The sequence below is a fragment of the Chiloscyllium plagiosum genome, unplaced genomic scaffold (assembly GCF_037043375.1).
Source record: "Chiloscyllium plagiosum isolate Xiang-an unplaced genomic scaffold, Cpla_swu_hap1 HiC_scaffold_15, whole genome shotgun sequence".
NCBI classification, from domain to species: domain Eukaryota; kingdom Metazoa; phylum Chordata; class Chondrichthyes; order Orectolobiformes; family Hemiscylliidae; genus Chiloscyllium; species Chiloscyllium plagiosum.
In genome coordinates this window covers 71,167,912-71,192,073 of record NW_028270153.1, presented here as the reverse complement: position 1 = coordinate 71,192,073, position 24,162 = coordinate 71,167,912, and the positions used below count along the sequence as shown (strand labels likewise).

Here is a 24,162-nt window from a genome sequence, read left to right as displayed (position 1 = left end):
GTGACTGACTGTGACCTATCTTAATGATGAAGTTAAAAATCACACAACACCAGGTTATAGTCGAACAAGAAGTTTATTTGGAAGTACTAGCTTTCGGAGCGAGAAGCAGTGCTCCAAAAGCTAATACTTCCAAATAAACCTGCTGAACTATAACCTGGTGTTGTGTGATTTTTAACTTTGTCCACCCCAGTCCAACACCGGCACCTCTATGTTATATCTTAATGATGATAGCCCTGAGCCTTGTTTCACAGTACAACAACCTTCCATTAGCTGTCAGTAGATGAGGAAAGCCCAAAACAGATCACTCCACCTATTTCAATTTTGCAAACACCACCATGAACATTTTATTCTAGGGAGCTTTGTTATTCTAGGAGAATTGGGGGGAGGGGGAGGGGGCTAGCTCTCCTTCCAATGTTCTTAAATAATTCCTACTTCTTGTTATCGAAAAGGAAGTAGGAGGTATTGAGACCATTGTGTACATTTGGAATCACCTCCATTTGGCTTCCTTCACTGATCCCAGGATCACAGCTCTGGATGGCCATGGTATCCTCTCTGATCCTGGATCAACCTGCTTAGTTTGAGCAAGAGTTTAGACAAAGGGATAGGTTAAGACATTGAAAGCTGCTATCAATAACAGATTGGCCAGGTTCAGACTAAGAATTCCAGAGAGAGAGAGAATGGTGACTGTGGAGAAGAGTGAGAGAGTAAATATGCCAGAAGTTAAACAGCAGACAATTTGAAATGAGAATAAGACATCAACAGACAGACTCAATGGAGCAAAAGGTCTTCTCACAATGACATGAGAGCCTTAATTACTCCTCCATTTCCAAGCGCAGACTCACATTGTGTGAGAAAAGAGTGCAAAGTTCACTCACTAAATGCATACACATACAAATATACACCAAAACAGAGATACATAACACACATAATACACTCAAAACACAAATAGCACACACTCACACATAAAAATGTGATACCCCAACATACTATTATTCCTTTTGAAACTAATGACGCTTTCCTGCTTTGTTGAAAAATGGACGTTGCTGTTCATGAGGCATGATGTTTTGCTCAAATGGTCACACTTCATGTTGAGGCTTGAACACGTGTGGCAGACTATTCCACTGCAGTTGGTAGCACACAGAAATACCACATTAGCTAGCTGTCCACAGATGCTGCTATACCTGCTGAGCTTTCCCAGCAATTTTGGTTTTTGTCACCAAGATGTAATATATTCTGTTCATCTGACAGGACAAACTGGACCTTGATTTCATGTCTCTGCTGAAAGACATCAGCTCTGGCCATGTGTTAATACATAAAACAAGAACACACGTAGGTCTTTCAGCCCACCATGTGCTCTAACTTCCAGTATGATCATGGCTGATCATCTCTCCCATTTTCTCCCCCTACCCTTTGACACTTTAATGTCTCAAAATCTATCTATGTTGCTGTGGCTTCCACAACCTGCTGTGGTCGATAATTCCACACTGTTACCACTCTGTGAGTGAAGAAATCTCTCCTCACTTCATTTGAAATAATGTATTGTGTATCCCAAATCTGCAACTGCTTGTTCTGGAGCCCCAGATAGTGGGGTGTATCATCCTCCCTGCATCCAGTCTGTCCACTCCTGTCACAATGTTATAAGTTTTAATCAGATCCCATTCCCATTCTTCTAAACTCCACAGAATCCAGACCCGGTTGAACCATTCCCTCCTCATCGCAGGAAGCAGTCTGGTGAACCTTTGCTGCACTCCTTTTATGGCAAGGATGTCTTTTCTTTGATAAAGGAAATTGACCCAAATGGGTATTACAACAATCACCATTATTCCCTAGTCATCATTAATGAGTTGAACTTTAAAATTATCGATTTATTTGTAAATAATTGATTTAAGCTTCAGCATCTGTGTTGGGATTTGAACACATACCCGTAGATTATGAGTCCAGTGACTTTATCACTGCAACACCATCTCCTCTTCTATTGCACTGACATTTCAATCTGGATTATGTGGTCAAGTTTCCAGCATCAGGTAAAGATCAACATTTCAATCTGGATTGTGTGGTCAAGTTTCCAGCATCGGGTAAAGATCGTGGGGCCCCTCTGGCATTAGGAACCCACCAAGCATGGGATGTGTGGGTTCATCACAAATATTATCATTTACTGAACTCCTGCTGGAGCTCACCTGTCAGATCAAGGGCTTCCACAGGCAATAGTATGGAACTGAACACAGAAACACACAACCTGTCAAAACTTTTTCCCATTCAACTAGAACAGAGTTGATCTGCAACTCAGCTCATTGGTCCATATCACTTGCCACTTTTATCTAACAAAATCTACCATTGGCAGTCTTGGAAAGATCCACAGACAGTCACCTAAGGCTGGAATCAAACCCAGGTCCATTGTAGTATGAGGCAGCAGTGCTAACCTCTATGCCCCCTTAAATGCACCAACTTGAGATGAGAACAAGCTAATCTGAGTGAAGTGTGATGTATTATGACAGGTTCCAGGACTCCCCAGAAAACACCCTCACTACCCAGAAAGAGGAAGTCTGGTACAGAGCTGCTGTGGGGTTTGCTGAGCAGCAAACCACTCCAAGTTCCAACATTAGTTTTGTGACATTAATCTGATCCAAACACTGCAATGCAATCTCCAACCAGATATAAAAACTGCTTAGAGCTGCTTCCATTGCCTACAGTGAAGGAAAACTTTACACATATTGCAAACCCATCAAATGCCCAATTGAAAAGCTGAGAGAGAAAGTTGCACAACATATATAGATGGAAATGAGAACACCCAGCCTCAGATTGCAGTGGTCAACTTTCAAGTCAACACCACAAGAAGCAAGCAAAAGGGAATTCACCAGGCAGAGCTAGTACAGCCAACAATAGATTATAAATCACAACAGATCACCATGCGTGGGACCAGTTAAAGAGGGAGGACCATTCATTTCAGATTCCCAAATACCCACACAGTGGTAGCATCATTTTGCAGCTAGTGTTACGGTGATGGGTACATTTAGAGTCGATCACATTGAAACATTTGGATTCTTAAAGGGCTTGACAGGTTAAATGCTGAGAGGATGTCTCCCCTCATCAGGGGGTCTAGGACCAGACGGCATAGTCTCAGACTAAAAGAACACTAGTTTAAGACTGAGATAAGGAGGAAGTTCTTCTCTCAGAGGGTTGAGAGACTTTGGAGAGCTGTCGAGGCAGAGTCTATGTAAAATGTATATTTAAGGGTAACAGAGATAGAATTCTGCATCAGTAGGGATATCACGTGGTTCAGTGGTTAGCATTGCTGCCTCAGAGCACCAGGGACTCGGGTTTGATTCCACCTTCGGGTGATTGCAAGCTCTCCCTGTGTCTGTGTGGGTTTCCTCTGGGCCTCTGGTTTCCTCCCACAGTCCAAAGCTGTGCAGTTTAGTGGTAACCCATGTGGGGTTACAGGGGTTATAGGGGATAGGGTAGGGGGTTGGGTCTGGATCAGATGCTCTTTGGAGGATTGGTGTAAACTCAGTGAGCCAAATGGCCTGCTTCCACACTGTAGGGATTCTACAATTCTACTAGGAAGGGGTAGAAAAGTGAATGTGAGGAACGTCAGATCAACCATGAACCTGATGAATGGTAGAGCAGACTTGAGGGGCTGAATAGCCTAATCCTGTTGCTATTTCTTAAAGTCTTATTCAGCTTATAACTATCTTAGTATCAATCAAAATGAGAAAGCATTCAAAGGTTTCCCAGAACATAATATGAATCTTGGAAGAGTGGGAGGAGGATTAGATTAGATTAGATTAGATTACTTACAGTGTGGAAACAGGCCCTTCGGCCCAACAAGTCCACACCGCCCCGCCGAAGCGCAACCCACCCATACCCCTACATTTACCCCTTACCTAACACTACGGGCAATTTAGCATGGCCAATTCACCTGACCTACACATCTTTTGGACTGTGGGAGGAAACCGGAGCACCCAGAGGAAACCCACGCAGACACGGGGAGGACGTGCAAACTCCACACAGTCAGTCGCCTGAGTCGGGAATTGACCCGGGTCTCTGGCGCTGTGAGGCAGCAGTGCTAACCACTGTGCCACCGTGCCGCCCACAAACATGCAACATATTGTTTCTAAATTTGTGAGAAGATTTGTAGCTCGGGTGCTCGTTGTTGTGGTTCTGTGCACCGAGCTGGGAATTTGTGTTGCCGACGTTTCGTCCCCTGTCTAGGTGACATCCTCAGTGCTTGGGAGCCTCCTGTGAAGTCTTCCCTGGGAGGTAATCATCACACCCAAAATCTACCATCTGATGAGAGTGGCTGAAAGGCAATGGATAGTAGGGCACTCACCCCCACCCATGTGACCACTATCACCAATAAAACAATTTTGGAGTCCTGAGTCCCGATCCTGCCTGACTGTGCCTTTTTTATTGAAATATTAACATTTAAGTGCAATCATTTAAGTTTTACATCAGCGACAAAGTACACCAGAAGTGCTGGTTGTCTGATCTATATGCTCTTTGACTCCACTGCAGTAGAGCGCAGTTGGTATTGAAGTGCAATATCGGGTGACCAAGAGTATTCTGCTAAGGAGGCAATGGGAGCTGGAAGGTAATCCACGAGGGGGTGGCTGGATCTCCAGCAGAGGATCTCCAATGGCAGTGGTAATGTTGGGAGATTTTGATTTCTGTTTTTAGACACAGTCATGATGCTGAGGAAGGTCCATGTCAGCAAACCAATCACCAACATTCACTTTCTCCAATGTAGCTGAAGTTCATCCCTTCAGTTAAATGCAATTATATTCGCAGATCCTTGCTGCAAAAATAAACTACAGTATAAATGGACACTGTTTACAATTGTAAACAGTCTCCGGCTGCAGGCAGGGAGAACCACATCGTCAATTCTATCTAACAACCATTCTCTGGCCAGAGCTCAGCAAGTCAGGGAAATTACAGTAAATGCACAGAGAACAAATCATTCAACCCACAAACCATCTTGGTCATGCCAATGAAACAAGGAATTCCATGAGTGAGACCAATCCCTAACCCTCAACTCAAGCAAGTTCAGTTGCTAATTCCGGTTTGATCCCTTTCTGGAGGTTTTGCTACAAACCTACCATTGGTCACTCCTTGTACTGAATAACCAATGAGAAAGTGAATAGCCCCAATTGACTGACACTGAAATATTGTCCAGTTATTGTGCTTTGTGACCAATATTCATATCACCAAAAAAAGCACTTTTTTTTTAGAAACATTCTCATCATGTTTGTCATTAGCTTTGCTCTTGATGTTTCCTGGACAATGAATTACAATTTCTGGAGGTTCCTGGACAATCCAAAAGGATTGGCAACATTTACAGCCCAGGTGTACATGTGCAGGAGGAGGTGACATGGGACTGGGATTCCCACCAGTTTCACATAGAACAAGATACATTTCACCAAGCAAAAACTCCCTGTTGGACTCCAACAAACTCAACGGAGTTAACCATCACCTCCCAAACCCAGAGTCCAACAGAGCAAACATCACCTGCCCAAACCCAGAGTCCAACAGAATTAACCATCACTTCCCCAAACCCAGAGTCCAATAAAGTTAACCATCACCTCCACAAACCCAGAGTCCAACAGAGTTAGCCATCACCTCCACAAACCCAGAGTCCAACAGAGTCAACCATCACCTCTCCAAACCCAGAGTCCAACAGAATTAACCATCATCTCTCCAAACCCAGAGTCCAATAAAGTTAGCCATCACCTCTCCAGACCCAGAGTCCAACAGAGTTAGCCATCACCGCCACAAACCCAGAGTCCAATAAAGTTAACCATCACCTCTCCAAACCCAGAGTCCAACAGAATTAACCATCATCTCTCCAAACCCAGAGTCCAATAGAGTAAACCATCACCAATCCAAACCCAGAGTCCAACAGAGTTAACCATCACCTCCACAAACCCAGAGTTCAACAGAGTTAACCATCACTTATTCAAACTCAGACTCCAACTTAACCCCTCATCCGTCAGTTAGGGAGAAAGAAGAGAGCAGATCATTCTGATGAGGATCCATCCCTCCAGAAACTCTTTTATCTCTGCAAAATTTCTGATAATGGTAGCGATTTCTAGTGATGACAACCAATTGGAGAAGATGGGGCGAGAGTCCTGAGAGTGGATTATTCCCCTCTCTGGGTGGCAACTCTCTCCCCCTCTTTCACAGAACAAGCTTTGAACACTAGGCAGGTAGCTCAGCTCTCACCTTCTCCAAGGCAACTAGAGATGGGTAGTAAATGCTGGCCCAGCCTGGGATGCTCACATGCCAGGAGTGAATAAAAACAAAGGCCCTGATGGAGTGAGGATCACACTAGGTGGGGGAGATTAGACTCCACCAGGCTGACCAGGATCCAGGCCAGAGTAGCTAGGGTGGCAAGTATATCATTTCCAGAGCAGGAATCTCAGAGCACAGATAAATCTTTCCCCCAGTGTCATGGTTCAGTGATGTCCTGGTTCATGGAAAGGCGAACATTCAAAGGAAAATTTGTCCATGCAACTCAGATATACAGCTTTCCCCTCAGTTTGAGTCTAACACCGCTCAGAATAGACATTTGACACTGAAGCTGAGTCGTGAGCATTGCTAGTGTCCCTGTAGCAAAGCTGGACAGACACTCACCTTTCTTAATAACACCATGGTCCTGTAGAAGCAAGCTGGGCTCCTCCTGAGGCTGCAAGGAAGAGAGAAAGCTACGTTGAAGTAACGTTAATAGACATAGAGGCATGGCCCTTAAGGTGACTGACTGAAACAACAGAGTGCACAGCCCTGGGAACTGACAACCTCGGCCATTGTCTGCCACATTAACACCAATACACCCACAACCCAGTGGAAAAACCAACTTCCAAATCTCTTAAATGGAGCAGTGAAAGCTTGTTCGAAATAGAAACAAAATGAAAGGCAGCTAATATATTAAAGTGATTTTTCTACTTCATAAAAAAGTCAGCTATAACTGAGTGACTTACCATGATCTTTTTTACATAAAAATGGAAGACGTGGAAATTAAAGATAGCTTCAAAGAAAAGTAACAATGGGCTACTTTCGGCCCCAGGAGATTAGTGTGGTTCTGGGTTGACTCCCCCCTGTGAAGGAGATGCAAACCTGCCCAGTACTTCACAATTCCAGGAACTGGTGGGCACCCACCTCTCTCACACACACACCATCCCCGTCTGAGGACCTCCCACATTAAAGGCTGCTTTGTTGAGTGGTGGCTCTCTCTCATTGAATGGATAAGAGCTCCAGCTTTGCTTGTTAGCAACTCCCTCTAGTACATCCTGTGTACAATTACCCAGCATCTCTCCCCCACCACCCTTACAACAGGGCTGCTACCAAAAGACCCAACCATGCAGTCCAAAAACAGAGAATTGTGAAATCCGAAGCATATTTCCAGGAAAAGATCTATAATGGGGCACCAAGATTTCTGTTCTGTGTAACGTAATATTTTTAAGTCAGTCACCTATAGCCACTTAAATACACTCTGTTAGTGGCAACCGTCCCAGCGAGAAACTGGCTCTGTACAAATCATCATTGATAAAGTTTCTGACGTGACATTTACAGAAATCGCGCAAGAAGGGATTTTGATTTCAAGTTATATTAGTTAACAGCTTGGTGGGGTGGGGGGATTATTGAGAGGGTTCCGGTACAGTTCTCCCCTTGACACGGGGCCATTGATCTCTGTGCATCCATGGGAAGCTGCATTAGGGAGCAGCGAGGCCCTGTCATTCTGAATCCCTACAATGCGGAAATAGGCCCTTCGGCCCAACAAGTCCACACTGACCCTCCGAAGAGTAACCCACCCAGACCCATTCTACTCTACATTTCTCTGACTAATCCACCTAACCGACACATCCCTGAACTCTATGGGTAATTTAGCGTGGCCAATTCACCTAACCTGCACATCTTTGGACTGTGGAAGGAAACCGGAGCACCCGGAGGAAACCCACACAGACACGGGGAGAACGTGCAAACCCTACACCGACTGTCGCCCGAGGCTGGGATCGACCCCGGGTCCCTGGCCCTGTGGGGCAGCAATGAGCCACCGCACCACCCCAAAGTGCTGTAACCGATTGAGTCGTCTTTGTGAAGGAGCCCACACTGATAAGACATGCAGGATTTATATTTAAGGCAGAGTCGATAAAGTCTTGATCAGTCGGGGAGGAAAATCAAAGCAAGAGCAAGAACGTGGAACTACAGCGATTGGATTTTGTTGTTCATCACCTTCAAGAGAGCGAACAAAGTGTGAAGCTTCCGGGTTAAAATCAAATAAATCAGCTCGGCGTTATTTTAAAAAAAAAACCCAGCCATGATCCTACTGAAGGGAATAGGCCAGAGGGGGACAAGCAGCCGAATCCTATCGGGAAGAACTGCGGACGCTGTAAATCAAAAGCAGGGAATTGCTGGAAAAGCTCAGCAGGTCTGGGTGGCAGCCTGGGTTCTGAGGAAGGGGGTCACTGGACCCGAAACGTTAACTCTGCTTTCTCTCCACAGATGCTGCCCGGCCCGCTGAGCTTTTCCAGCAATCTCTGTTTCTGTTGGGGCTTGTTATCATTTCCTGTGGTGTGTGACGCCGCGGATTTATTTCAATATTGAATATATTTCCGGCTGAGCCTGTCCTGTCTTCACCCCCCCCCCCCCCCCCCCACCACTAGCCAATTAAAGGAAACCCGAAAGAATGTTGTAAATCAGAAACAAAACCCGAGATTGCTGGAAAAGTTCAGCCGGTCTGGCAGCATCTGTGGGGGGTGGAGGTGCTCTAGTGACCCTTCCTTGGAACTCCTGCTGAACTTTTCCCACTATTTCTGTTTTTGTCTCTGATTTACAGCATCCCCTAGTTTTTTCTGTATATGTGTTATCTTGCAATACAGAAACTATTTCAGGCTGAGCCTGAATTGTCTTCAATCCCACTAGCCAATATTAAACAATTAAAGGTTAGTCTGCACTGAATGAGTTGGGCATAATTAGAAATGCATTATTGAGTTGCTTTGGTTGGGAGATTGATAACTATCATTAAGGCCGTACCTGCACCTCCCCCATACTGTGTACCACCTCGTGGATATTGAGGTTCTCCGCCAGGCTTGCGTCCATGTGATGTGAGCCGGGGATAAGGATGTCCGGGCGCCGGATCTCCCTCCTGGGTTCCAGCGCCGAGAGGTGTGCAGCGAGGCCGGCCCTCTGGTGCTGGGAGAGGCCGCTCTCTGAGTGCTGTCGGCCCTGCCAGCCTGAGGCGGGTTGCTGCTGGTGCTGCTGGTGCTGGTGCAGGAGGTTGAGAGAGTAAGGGTCGCTCAGGTGGGAGTAGTGGTCCGAGGATTGACTGTAAGCCACCGCCTGGTAGGGAGGGGGGAAGTAAGGCGGCTGGAACTCGGAACTCGGCGTATGAGACAGAGGGGGTGCCGAGTATAGGTGCTGGGTAACTGCCCCAAGCTGGGGGAGTCTGGGAGTGCCATTGCTAGTCCCATCGTGTCGGTCCTGCAACAGACACACACAGAGACAGTTCAGTCACTGCTCAAATTCAATAATTAAAAAACACACACACACACAAATACAAAACTTTCGGAAAACAAAAGCAGAACTTGTCGGAGAAACACTCAGGAACTCAGAGACAGAACGCAGAATTCGATCCAGTGACCCCTCCTCGAACATGAACTCTGCATTGTCTCTGCAGACCTGCTGAGTTTCTCCAGCTATTTCTGTTTTTGTATCAATTTTTTAAAAACACATTTTAATCCACAAAAGCTTCTCAGTGATTATAACCCCATCTGTGCGAGAAAATATTTGTCATTCTACCCGCCATCCGCTACATTTGTTAAACATTTAAAAAGTTAGCATTCCAGTTTTAACTCATTGAACTCTCTGACCACTCTGATATTATGTGAATGGTACACTTTAGTCATAAGCTGGTCTTATTAAACACAAGACAAGATTTACAAGGATGTTGCCAGGGTAGAAGGGTTTGAGCTATAGAGAGAGGATGAATAGGCTGGGGCAGTTTTCCTTGGAGCGTCGGAGGTTGAGGGGAGTTTTATGAAATCATGAGCTGCAAGGCTGGGGTGAATAGTCAAGATCTTTTTTCCCCAGGATTCGGAGTCCAAAACTAGGGGCATACCTTTAAGGCGTGAGGGGAAAAAAATTAAAAGGAAGTAATTTCTTCAGGCGAGTTGGCTTCCGGTATTGATTATTTCCAAAAACAAAAGACCAAAGGACTGCAGGTGCTGGAAATCAGAAACAAAATATCATGACAGGCATGGATAGGGTGAACAGACATGGTCTTCTCCCTGGGTGGGGGGAGTCCAGAACTAGAGGGCATAGGTGTAGGGGGAGAGGGGGAAGATATAAAAGTGACCTATGGGGCAACTTTTTCACACAGAGGGTGGTATATGTATGGAATGACCTGTCAGAGGAAGTGGTACAATTACAGCATTTAAAAGGCGTCTAGATGGGTATATGAATAGGAAGGGTTTAGAGGACTATGGACCAAGTGCTGGCATTTGGGTCTAGATTAAGTTAGGACGCCTGGTCGGCATGGGCGGGTTGGCCCGAAGGGTCTGTTTCCGTGCTGTACATCTCTATGACTAAGATTTCTTTGACAACGCGCGATTAATTATGCAGCTCATTCTGACAGCAACACAGACATCCCCACTGGACAAATCCCAACCACACTCCTATCCACGCCATTCCCAACATTAGAATCGATCAGAAATGTGCTTTAACTGGGAGAACGAGACTCCCAACACAATACCCTCTGAAAACCTCAGCAGCTCCCATTCAATCGCCGATCCAGTTAAAAGAAAATTCGAAATGATGCCGGGTGGGATCTTGTTGGTCTTTTTACTTTCACTAAAGGGAGGTCTGATCTTACTAAAGCAGTCAGATGTTGGATCCGAAATGAAACGGAACAATAATGATTGACCCGGTGTTTACAACTGAGTTCGAAACTGTTCTCAATCTCCTGGAAGTATTGGTTTAAAACATATAATATGTGTGTGTATACATTGTATATATAGTATATATGCTTTATGTATATTTGCCATATGTGTGTATGTGGTTAAACGTGCTTACATACATAGTGTGTGCTATGTATTTATATGCGTTTTATATTTGTTTATATACAGTATATATGTTTTAAACCAACATTTCAAGGAAATGGAGAACAATTTCGAACAGAATTGTGATCGTGAAAGGTCTATTTCTCTCTCGGAAACGAACAGCGGTGAATTAAAGCGCCCTGTTCCCCGGTCCGCGGGAGGAGAGTGGGCACCGGCAGATTCAGAGGACAAGTCTCCCTATCCCGGGCTATGGGAGACCTGAACACAGGTAACTCAGCTCATGAGAACTTGGCGCTGCCGAATATGAGTCAATGGATGGGATTGCTGAGGGAATGTGGGCAGGACAGGACACGCCGAGAGAGGGGACCGGGTGGGGTGGGGGGAGTTAGAGAAACTCTCCGTCCGGTTATGGTGCTCTGGAAGTGAATGGGGAGAGGCAGGGAGACTGACAAACCAAACCGCTGACCACCCGCTCCCTATCTACAGAAAATAAACCCAGCGGAAGACTCGGGGGAGGGGGGGGGGGGGGAATAATGTGGACATTATTCCCCCCCCCCCCCCCCCCTCCCTCCGCAGAATATTCCACCCTCCGCCCACTCAGAAATACACCTCGGGTAGTCCTGGACAGAGGACAAAAGCTGCACAGAGGGCGGAGGCGAGTAGGTTTGGGGAAGAGATTTGTGAGTGCGGGGGGGGAGTTCTAATCCTGCCCTGAATCTGAAAGGGGCATTTAACTGCTCCCCCCGCCCCCACCCCCCCTTGTTCCGCTCTGTCAGACACTCGCTACTGTACACCGATCCACCACAAACCAGTCAAACTGGATGCTCTAGTCGGGAGTGTCTCCCTGTCCCTTTCACTGGGGCCGGAGTGTGGGGAGGTGGGGGACTTGAAGGGACCGGGGTGGGGGTGGCGGGTAACAAATAGTCTGGAAGCCTACCCCCTCCCCCTCCAACACCCTGTCATGCCCAGCTCCAAGCTTGTTTCCAGAAAAGTTCTCCACCAAGAACAGGGGTCCTCCCCCACACCTGAAACTGCACAGAAATCCCACACACACACAATTGTAATTGACAAAGAGTTGCTAAAGCAAAGGCAGAGCCTGACGACCGGGGGAAGGAGGCGGGAATAAAGTCCCGGGATATTGGGCCTGAAGATAGCAACTTTGAATGTCTCCAATTCACCGACACTGGGGAGCAATGCGAGTGAAGTTTGAAGCAAGTGATTGGAAATTATTAATCACAGTGACACAGTGACAAACACTGCTCGCCAGAAACAACTTCAATACAGTCTGCTGGAGAGTCTCCACCGACACTTCCCTCCCCGCCATTGCCCCGGTGTACAGAGCTCCCTCTCACCTCGCAATCTTCCTCGTATTTGACATTGTCAGCTAATTTCCACAACATGTTCCCCTGGCACGGAGTGAAGTACGCTGCAGCGCAAGGTCTAGTGCTGACTGAAGCCTCCCGCTCTCTCTCTCGGAGATCCCTCTCTGAGCTGCTGCCAATGAGGATGTTCCCTCTCCAGGCGGAACCTGAGCCCAGGGGGTGGGGATTCACTCCTCACGTCATGGACACGCAATCTACTTCGAATCATAGAATCCCAAGTGTGGAATCAGGCTAGTCGGCCCATCGCGTCCACACTGACCCTCCCAGGAGCATTCTCCTCGCACCCACACCCTATCCCTGTAACCCTGTGTTCCCATGGCCAATCCACCTAAGCCTGCACATCCCTAGACACTATGGGCAATTTAGCATGGCCTGTACACTTAACCTGTACACCTCAGGGGCTAGTCACACCCACACCCTCCCAAAGTTCCTGGTGAGGGGTTTGGGGAGCTGCTGCGTCTGCCACAGAGAAGGTAGCACACGGCCACGCTGTCCCCCCAGTGCAGCTCCAGTCTGTAAACTCGGGAGGATCCGGGCTCCCCGGGCTGCTGGCTGGTGTTCAGGCACGTTTCCCTGCGTTTGCAGCCTTAGGATCGGCGTTGAACGAGTTACAGAAGATCCCTCCTGGATATAATCTAGCTCTAAATCTCACTGTTTTTATTCGCATGTGGCTTTTTTGTTTTGGGAATAAAACACTCCCTTTGCTCCCAGAATCTCTCACCCACGACCAGGTCAGGAGCAGGGTGTAGGGTTTGGGGATTTATTGCAAAATCTTTTTTCCATCTCCGTTAGTGAGTAAACTTTGGTCGAAATGTCGGAGCCTCCGCCGAGCCAGCTGTTCCTCGCTGCTTTGATTCACCGTCAGGTCTCTTCGCTCTTCAGGTGCTGCCGAAAGCTCCCAAGCGCTTTACACGCATTACCCCCAGGATCGATTTTGGAACGTATTGGGGCGGGGGGCGGGGGAGAGTTAGATCGTCTCTGCACCCACCCACCCCCGCCCCCCAATTTAACCTGGACACCAGGCTCCAGAATCCGAATAGGAATGGTCCAGTCCAATCCAGCCAATGAGCTCGACCAATCAGCTCCAGCCGGGTAGATTCCGTGTGTGCTGTCCAGGAGGACGGAGAGGGGTCTGAGCTATCCTCAGGTCGCCCCTTCCCCTAGTCTCTGTCACATTCCGGGAGACGCGGGAGGGGGGTGGGGGGCGTCATTGTGACTTCCTCAGTATTCCTGCTCTCTCTCTCTCTCTGCGCCAGTTTCCTATTCTCTGTAACCTCTGACTGGTGAACTTCAGCGGCATTTCTCGGCCGGAACCGCTAATGGCCCGGATTTCGCGTTATCGAGACAGGCTGTCTGAATTTAGTAAAATATCTCAATCATTTATAAACCCGCCCTCTTTATAGAACCCACCGTCGGTGAAACACAAAAGGGTCACCTTATACTGTCAGTTACGTTTCTGTCCAGCAAACAAAAAGTTCTGAATTAAATGGCTGGAAAAATTCAGCATCCGCAGTTGATTTAAATTCAGAATTCATTTTGTTTCATTTTGAATGATCGGATTAAATTGATTCGGGGTAAAGGAGTCCTGTCCCGGAATGGCCATTGCCTGTGTCAGCGTGACACTGCGTTGTCACCGCAGCCTCACACACCTTCTCCCTCTCCAAATGCAACTATCTCGTCCTGAGGAAGGGTCACTCGACTGCAACGTCAATTGTGATTTCTCTTGCTGCCAGACTTGCTGAGCTTTTCCAGCAATTTCTGTTTTTTTTCTGGAAAACTCCCAACCTGTTTCCCATTCTCCTTCCCAACTGTTTCTGTCTTGATTTCCAAATTTTCGTTTATTCGTTCATAGGATGAGGGGCATCACTGGTTAGATCTGCATTTCTTGCCCATCCTCCATATCACCTTACGTTGGTGCAGTTTACATGCATTCTGGTTCACTCTTAATTGCCTTCTGGGCAATGTCCTAAAGGACTTTATTGAACCAAGTAGGAGTTTCCTCACAATCGGTTTCCTAGTCATCATAAGACTCTTATTTCCAGATTATTGTCGAATTCAAATTCCACTACAGCGAGATTTGGACCAGGGTGCCTTGCTTACAGTCCTCTATAATACAGGATACACATGCCAGTACATTTAATACCGTACAATATTTGGATTATTTACATGCTGTGTCCAGCGATAATACCACTAGCCCACCGCCTGCACAGGAATGAGATGCCAAAGGAAGTGGTGGAGGCCGGCACAATTAGAACACTTAAAAGGCATCTGGATGGGTATATGAATAGGAAGGGTTTAGAGAGATATGGGCCAAGTGCTGGCAAATGGGACTAGATTAGGTTAGGATAACTGGTCGGCATGGATGTGTTGGACCGAAGGCTCTGTGTCCGTGCTGTACATCTCTATGCTTGCATGCTTACCCGGAAAGCACTCTCTATGTGAACACGGATTTTTAAAAATATTCTCCAGTCGGCCCTGTGGCCTTTGGTGCCAATTCATCAAGCAGTGGAAAGGTTGCTGTGGAGACTCCGCCCCACCCCCATTCCTAGGGTTTTCGACCCTATGCCCGAATGGATAATTAAGCTCAAATAAAAACTGAAAGAATTGTGGATGCTGTAAATCAGAAATAAAAACAGAAATTGTTGCAAAGTCTGGCAGCATCTGTGAACAGAAATCCGAGTTAATGTATCGGGTGGACTGACCCTTCCTCAGAATTAAGCCCAAGTGACTGATTCACCTGGTATAAACCTGGCAAATCTCTGCATTAGTTTTGAGTTTCATGAATCTGTCAGTAAAGTAGACCTTTGTAAATTATGCAAGGATTGTCCGATATTAAATGGACTGGCATGTGTGTAATGCACATACTGTGCTGCACTTTCGTAAAGAGGGCAAGGTGTTCTCTGGTCGAACCCGGAGGACAGCGTGCAGGTCGAGGACACGGGCGTGTTCGGGAACTGGAGGACATTTCCTGATGTAAAGAGCAGTGAACCTGCAGCTAAATGTTCCCTGGCTCTCCTCTTCCTTTGTACTTACTAATCGCCAGAAACTCGCAGTTTATTAGCATTTTTGGTGGGGCAGACTGCAAAGTGAGGTGTGAACAGGCTGCATTGTTCCTCTGGGGGGAGGGGAGGGGGTCAGCACAGGAACTGACGTTCAGTGAACGCTGGAATCTCTGCGTAACCCCATGGGTTGTGTGTAATGACAGTGTATGAAAGCGCTGTCTCCACTACTTCATCGGCAATGTTACAAATCACACAGCACCCAGTTATAGTCCTCCAGGAAGGACTTTCGCTGCCCCTTCATCAGGTGGTTGTGGAGTCCACAATGAAGGAGCAGCGCTCAAAAACTAGGTTTATATGGCTTCCAAATAAACCTGAAGGACTATAATGTAGTGCTGTGTGATTTTTAACTTTGTACGCCCCAGTCCAACACCAGCACCTCCAATTCATTGGCAATATCACCATAGCATGAGCATCCGCCCAGGATCTCGGGCCTCCCAATAAAGTGGGGAAATGATGCGAGCCGGAGCATTTAGAGGTCCCCTCGAGAGCTTCAACTACATATGACAGTGGCTCCAGCCCCATTCCCCCCCACCAACACACACACATATAGACACATATACAGATATATATATATATATATACACACATACCACACATATATACACGCACATATACACAGACATACGCACACATATACACCCATAGACACATACACACACACACTCTAAGCCTCTGCCTTTGTACCGACTCCAGTGAACTGCAGTCACCGACACCAGTCCTCTGTCAGGAATGTTTGTTTCCAGGACTCAATGGGATAGTTAAACCTGGGCTGTGTTTCCCATTCCAGATGGAATAAGTGGCATTCCCTTCAACAAACTCAAAACAGCTCGATGGTTGGGATTACTGTATGCGGGTTTACTGTGTAGGGTTTACTAAATGGCGCTGGCGAGGGCTTTATTGTGAGCCATTAATCATCCCCATTATGTGGACGGGAGTGGGGGTTGGTGTTCCTTCTTGTTACTGCTCTTCAGTAATGTTTATATCACATGGAGGGGGATATTTTGCATATGGCTGTGTATGTGTGTTCTATATGACCGCCTATACAGTATTATGTGTTCCACATAGCTGTGTGTTCTATATGATCACATGTATATCCACATGGCTGTGTGTTCCATATGACCTTGTTTATGTGACCTATATGATCGAGTGTATATGCGTTATATATGACCTTGTTTAAGTGTTCTTTGTGACCACGTGTATATGGCCTTGTTTGTTCGACAGGACCGAAACCTCTGACAGTTAGCCGAGAGGTTCCGCGAATCAGTCAGAGGAGAAATTCCTTCAGGTGGGATCGGAATACGAGCCGAAGTGGAGCTATCTGGGGACTGTACCCAGGGGAGACTGCTCAGCCTGAGAAAGGACAGCAGGACCACCAGCTGATGGCTGCAGGGACAGGTTGCAGCGATTGCCTCCAGGTTAGAGAATGAGCTGAGGGGCTGGTGAAGCAAGAATAACTGGGAATGACCTTAAACCGAGTACGAGACAGCTCAGTTGTTGAAGATAGGGGCCAATTGTTTCCTTGAAGAAACCTGGAGTACTCACACCTCAAAAAAGGCCAGGGTGGGGATAGTCAATCCATTCAGAATATTGAAAGCGACAGAATCAAAAGGGAGCAGGCAGAGTGCCCTTAGATAAAGCAGCCACAAATGATAGAAGGGACTGGAAGGACTGAACGGCCTGGTCCTATACTCCGACGTTGTTGATGAGCCGGTATATCTGTGACCAGTCCAGAACAACAAACAGCGACTCGGGGGAAAGACCAAATCAATTGGTTAGGCCGTTCTTCACTTTCTCCATAGTCAATGCGTTTGTTTTAACCTCAGTCTCTTTCCAGCATTTCGTAGAATAAACTCCACATCTTAACAACACCCCATATAAAAACACAAAATTTAACAAATTAATCTATAATTTACCCCCAAAAAATCTTATCAGGTGGACCGCGGGTAAGTGTGAAATATATTTACACGAGATTATACACAAACGATAATTATCCTCATGTCGCGCTCTCCTGACAGTCCAGGTAGGAAAGAAATGACGCGTTTTTTGTCATATCTCGTTTTGTTTTAAAACTGCCACAATTCTCGGATTCTTCGTGTGGAGTTGGTACATTTTTTACGAGATTGTATCGTTCCTTGAAGGGGGTTAGATACACTTCACAGAAACCAGCGAGCTGGGAATAGCAGTTGGTCTTATCACACCGTCAGTGTCTGTACATCGGGGACTTGTATTTTGACCACTGTCTCCTATTAAAAAGATGACTGTTGGGCACGGTGGGGGTGGGGGGGAGGTTGTGAGGGGTGTTGGTCTGGAAATATTCTGCTGTTGTCACCTCGTTCATTCCAAACCTATTCAGAAATTGTGATTCTTAGAAATCTCCAACTCGAGGTAAGTGCTTTTAAAACCTATAAACCTCTCTGCTATTGACAACTCAGCCCCATACAAACTTGCTGGCTTCCCCCTCATTACTTTCGAACGAACAAGCAGTTTGAAACAAAAATCGCTTTTCACCCAGTTCAGAAAGATCAGGTACATTTTTTTAAAATCGCTTTTCACTTGGAGCTCAGTTTAAAGGGTTCAGGCACAGTTTTAAAAATCGCCTCTCGCTGGAGTCCAGTTTAGAGGAGTCAGCCACGGTACTGCCTCCCGTTCGGCGTCTGTAATCAAAGCAAAGCCTAGTCTGTCTTCGTCCCGGACAGACCTTGTGAACGAATAATCTCTCCCCGGCAACACGGTCACCTCCTACAGTGTCCAAAAAATAAAAAAAACAGCAGCGTCTCTACCTGCTCACCGGCTCATGGTAGTGAAAACACGGCCGATGGGAAATGTAAAAACAGCAAGCATTGCAAATATTGCGATTTAACCAAGATGCCCGTGTCTCTACATAAATATCAAATAAAAAGAAGCAAAATACGGCGAATGCTGGAGATCTGAAAGAAAAGCAGAAAATGCTGGAGAAACTCGGTAGTTGTAGCTGGAAGCTCTGCACAGCTACTGAGAGTATCTAACACGTCCTGCCTTTCACTGATCAAGTTGGTGTCTGATCAAGATAGGCCCTGGGTTTTCTGTGCCTCCCGTATACCGTGTGACTATGGACGGCAGAAAGTTGATTATCAATTGTTTTGTCTTCCAGCTGCCCACTTTCTGTCAGCGTGAACACACTTGTACTTTACACCAGAACTCGAACTTTAAAATGAAACTGTGAGATCACGAGCCCAACTCAGGTTCCCTCATCAATTAAAAAGCAATTGTAAGTGAGAAGATTTAATGGCGACCTGTTCACATCCTGCTATAAGGCCAAATTCTTTAAAAAAAATAAATCAACAAATCGCTCACTGATTCCTAACCTTGCTGGTGTACGATTCTGAAATCTGTAGCAATTAATCAATGCCCCGGTCCCATAGGATAAGCAGTGGTCCCCTTTCATTATTAATCGGGAGTGTCATCTGTACAATTTCAGAAATCATCGCTTTTTCAGACTCCAGTCAGTGTCAGTTTGGTGTTCTCATCCAGAGCAGTATGCAGCGTGGCTCATTGGAAAGCTGGAGTTTATGTGGTGTAGGATTCTCTGTTGCTTTATAACTTGAACCCGGGGGTTACCGCGTTAATAAATACACCTCGGAAAAAAAGCGGCGGCTCTCATTGTTAGGAACAGGGTGCTCTCTCGCACCCTCTGGATTGCTGCCTTTTTGAGAGTTCCCCCGTTCACGCTGGGCCCTCTTTCTAGGATGGGATTAGAGAGTCTCTACAGTGTCTCAGTCCCTACCTTTATTTCACACTGGAGCTGGGCTGCTAGAGTTTGAGGGTAAGGGAGGGACGGGACGGGACGGGGGGGGGGAGGGGGCTAGCGAGGTGACTTTCCCAACCGCGGTTGGGCTTGAGCTGTGAAGGGAAGGGGCTGGCAGGAGGCGCTACACAAATGCAGATCCCTCTCGAGTTACAGCACACTATCTTGCCGGCGTCCCGTGGAAGGATTCGCTCTAACAACACTTGTTACTGGGTGTGTGATGTAGAGCGGGCCAGATTAGGGGTTGGGGAGGATGGAGGGATGGGGTTAGAGGGGGGCAGCCCTCTGGGACATGTTGTCCAATCCGCCGCCCCCCCCCCCCCCCCTTCCACCCGAGGAAGGGGACTACAACTCTCCCCTGGGCACCAGCTCAGCTCGGCATAGCACCCGCGCCCCCCTCCCGGTCCCAAAACCACCGGGAGCCACATCCAGAGGGCGAGTGTCCCAGGGCAATGTGGGCCTCCTTGGGAACGTGGAACGGGCCGGGGGGGGGGTGGGGGGATTTGGTGTAAGTCCCATGGGCTCTGGGTGTCCATCCAGTCCCCCCGGGGCCACCCCTCAACCCCAGACCACAGCTGCCAAACCACCTACCTGCCAATCGCCTGCTTTGCCCAGTAACGCCATCCTGGAGCCGGTGCTCGGCCGAGGCTGCAACGTGAAGGAGTGAATGGCAGAGAGAGAAACAGAGAGAGAGAGAGAGAGAGACAGACAGAGATTCCCCCACCCCCTCTCGCAGCCCATACCTGGGCCAGAGCTGCGCCTGCGCACTCCCTCACAACATTCACCTGAGCCAGAGGCACTCGGGGTGGCACAGACTCGGCTCCGCTCCCCTGCTGAGCGCCCTTTGTTACTCAGCCCGGCCACTCCACTGGGCAATGCGGCTGCCATTGTTAGGCAGAGTCTGCCCCCTTCCCTCGCTCCCCTGCCATTCACACGCCCTCCCACTGTTCAATAGTCTCTGACTGTAAACAGTAACATTTCATATTCTCAACCAGCCTGCAACTAATGACAGAAAGAAAACTAGGGGAATGTCAAGAATATGAGATCAAGCATTTCCTCAAGGTAGGGAACTGATCTGTGTTGGGAGTCTTCAGCCACCCGCTGCATACTAAAGCGTCTTTCATGAATGGTCACCAGCTCGGTTCCCCTCCCATGCTGTCTTGCACTCACCATCCTCTGTTCTTGTGTCCCCCTCCTGTTTTCTATCCCTGGCGATCACTGCTGGCAGTTTGAGGGGTTCAAATTCATGAGTGGCCTGGGCAGAGGACATGGGGGAAGACACTGTTCCTCTGGGTGGAAGGGTAGAGAGTTGCTGGGCAAGGTTTAAATAGTCTATGAAGCAAGCGTGTTTACAGTCGCAGAGAGTCACACAGGGTAGAAACAGGCCCTTTGGCCCCCATGGCTATGCTGACCAACACCAGACTACACTAACCCCATTCACCCGCAGTTGGTCCATATTCTATCAGGTTCCGGTATTTTAAACACTCTTCCAGACACTTCCTACGCGTTGGAAGAGTTGACCGACCTCCACCACTCTCAGGCAGCGCATTCCATAACTCTACTAACCTGTGGTTGGATTTCCTCTAAACTACTTACTGCTCACCTACATTTTATGTCCTCTGGTTTTAGACACGTCTACCATGGGGGAAAGATTCTCACACTCTGCTCTGACTATGCCACTCATAATCCTGTACACTTCAATCAGATCCCCCCTCAACTCCAAGGAAAACAAACGCCTATCCAGTTCCTCCTCATAACTGAGACTTTCCATCCCAGACAATCTCCTCGGCACCCCCCTCCGGCGCAATCACACCCGTCTGATAATGGCCACATCTGTATGTAGTATTCCATGTAGTATGTGTGGCTTGCTCCGATTTTCTACGCCCAAGCTAATCATAGAATTAGGTCCAACAAGTCCACACTGACCCTCCATAGAGTAACCCACACAGATCCGATACTCCTAGTCTATTGCTCTACATTTCCCCTGACCAATTCGTTTAACCTGCGGAGGAAAACACACACGGCAGACCCGAGAATGTGTAAAATCTACAGTCGCCGGAGGCTGGAACGTGGGTCTCTGGCGCTGTGAGACAGCAGTGCTAACCACTGAGCCAACATGCCGCCCTAATGAAGGCAAGCATAATGTTAGCCTTTGACATTACCGAATCGACCTGTGCTGATACCCCCAAGGATCTATAAATCTGTACATCAAGGTCCCTTTATTCCTCAGTACGCCCTAGGGACCTTCCTCATCGCCAATGTCCTTCCCATACTAGACTTCGCAAAATGCATCACCTCACACTTATCCGGATTAAATTCCATCTGCCATCTCTCTGCCCAATTTACCAGCTGATCAATATCAGACTGTAGCCTGAGACCAGCCTCCTCACTATCAACACTACCCCAAATTTTCGTGTCACCTGCAAACTTATTAATTATACCGTCTACAATCAAACCAAGTTGTTAACGTTCAGAAGTGATTTGAGAGAAAGAACTCCTCATCAGCAGCAAGTTCTCAGGATCTAGAATGTCGTGTCTGGGGAGTGTGAGGGAGGCAGGTTCACTCCAGCGGTTCGAGTCTGGATTGTACCGTCTCGGAGTGTGACCGGGCTTGATCCCGGGATAAGTTTTAACGGGACAACTGAACAATACCTCCTTCCCCCAGCAAAGCAGTTGGAAACCAGGCATTGGACAAGCCTGTGTGATTCACATCCTGGTGAAGTCCAGGGAAACGTGGTGCCATACATCTCTTAAAGTGTCAGTCAGCCGTCTGCTCTCTCACACACACACACACACACACACACACCTCAGTGTACAGGGCAGCCCTGAGTGAACCTGCTCTTGGTCAGTGTGGAGGCCTAGGCCCCTGGGAGAGTATGGTCACCTGAGTAATGTTTGTCACCACCACCTCTCCCGTCCCAGGCTCAGTAAAATAAGCAGATCCCGAGCATTGTTCACACTCACGTCGTGCATTAGCTTGTAGTCTAAGTCACACCTGGCTTCATAACCACACATCAAACCAGACCTTCAACAATATCCATTTATGTAGCGCCTTAAGCATAAGGAAATTTCACTGGAGCGTGAGAGTGACAGGCACTCTCGTCTGAAACAAACAGAGAGGCTCAGCGGGTCTGGCAGCATCTGTGGGAACAGAAACAGTTAACACTTTCATCTGATCTGGTTCTTTACAACAGTCTGCCAAGTCTCATACTGGATATGAAATTTACCTCTGTTTCCTCTCTCTCTCTTTACAGATGCTACCAGATTCGCTGAGTTTTTTCACTGAGTGCTTAATTCTCAAGAGGAATTAGGGCCTACAATCTGACCCAGGTCAAAGCGGTAGATTTTAAAAGATATCTTACTAAGAGACAGCTAAAGACACCAAATTGTGAGAGGATTGCAATTGAGAATGTCCAAGACCGCCGGATTAGAGGAAAGCAGAGATTTCTGAGGTTGTGTGGCTGGAGGAGAGATAGGGACGGACGAATGTTTAGCGGAAAGACCCCAGACCGGGCAGTAGCGCAGAGAGAGTTGAACGTGTTAGCAGCACACCTTCCCCCCCCCCCCCCCCCACCCCCACCACCCCCAGCAGCCCCTAGTGCCCAGACTCCAGCCATGGTCCTGTCTGAAAGCCATCGAGAGCTACGAATAAGCAGCAGCCAGGACCTCACCCTTTCTAACCCGTGAGGAAGGTTATTGTCCCGGCGGCAGGGTGGAGACATGGTTCTCAGCGTTCTGAGTCCTCACCTTTAGTAATGCCGGACCTGACGGAGTGGTCAGCTATGACCCAGGGCGCTGTGTCAAGTACCAGCCAGTGTGTCTTAATCGTGAAACGCTGCTGATAGCTGGTGGCTGCGAGCATTCTAAACAAAAGGCCAGCCCCAATTTAACGAAAAGGCTTGTCGTCAAGAAGCCGAGACTCAATGAAAGCAAGAGCGAGAGAACAGGACTCTAGGCTGGGGGGTTGAATGTTGTAATGTGTAATGTATGTGTCCATTCCTATACTCCTGTATGGCCCAGACACACACAACCTGAACACAACCCGATATTTTCAACGAATGAACAGAGCCAAATAAACACCTTAGGAGTACTAATAAAATCACCATACTGTGGATGCTGGAAATCCGACATCAAAACAGAAAGTGTTGGAGAAACTCAGCAGGTCTGGCAGCATCTGTGAAGAGAGATATAGAACGTGACTCTTCGTTAAACAGAAGGACAGTCGAATTGGATTTGAAACATGAAAACATGTCTCTCCACGGAGAACTGCTCAGCTTCTCTAGTGCTTTCTAGCTTTATGCTAAATAGTCAATGTATCGGTTTTGCAGACCGTTCTATACAAATCCAGATTAAAACCGGATTGAAAACAAAATGCACTTTACCCGTTCCCTGTAACATCGCGCAGTTTAGAAATTAGCGTCGGTAACGGTAACGATATCCAACAACATGATAACTGTTTAATGTGGTCTAACATCTGGTTCATATCACATGGATGATTTGAAAATAGTTGATCCCAGATCAATTTCAGTCAGCTCCCCGGTCTGTCTCACACGTAAACTGTGCAACTGCCACTTTACACTGCTGCCTGGCGCTGCAGTTAGAGACACTAAGCTGCTCTGAGTTCTCCAACATCCAATGGCATCATTTGGAAGAAGGGCAAAGCAGTTCTTCCTGGTTTCACAGCCAACATCTATCCTTCAAACAATGTCACAAATTGTTGCTCATCTTCACAATGCGGTTTTTTTTAGTGGGAGCTTGCTGTGCATGAATTAGCAGTCACTTTGGAACAGCGATTCGATTTCATAAAATACTCATTTAGCCAGAAGCACTGTGGACCTCCAGAGTTAAAAGCTCTTTCATTAAGGCAGGGTTTTGGTTTCGTA

At 47.4% G+C, this 24,162-nt stretch overlaps 1 protein-coding gene across 2 annotated transcripts in view; it reads right to left on the bottom strand.

Moving 5' to 3' along the window:
- LOC122540767 (transcription factor AP-2-alpha) overlaps nucleotides 1-19,953 on the bottom strand; it is a 62,549-nt gene extending 42,596 nt beyond the window's left edge. The window contains exons 1-3 of one of the 2 annotated variants that reach the window (XM_043676975.2): nucleotides 19,871-19,953; nucleotides 9,028-9,474; nucleotides 6,631-6,682 (exon numbers count right to left, since the gene is read on the bottom strand). In XM_043676975.2, coding sequence (XP_043532910.2) covers nucleotides 6,631-6,682; nucleotides 9,028-9,474; nucleotides 19,871-19,903 — 532 coding nt within the window. In that variant the 5' untranslated portion in view covers nucleotides 19,904-19,953. Of the gene's footprint in view, nucleotides 1-6,630; nucleotides 6,683-9,027; nucleotides 9,475-12,403; nucleotides 12,535-19,870 lie in introns of those variants that run through there. The other variant, XM_043676974.2, reaches the window with a different exon arrangement.
- Between the last annotated feature and the right edge of the window lie 4,209 nt (nucleotides 19,954-24,162).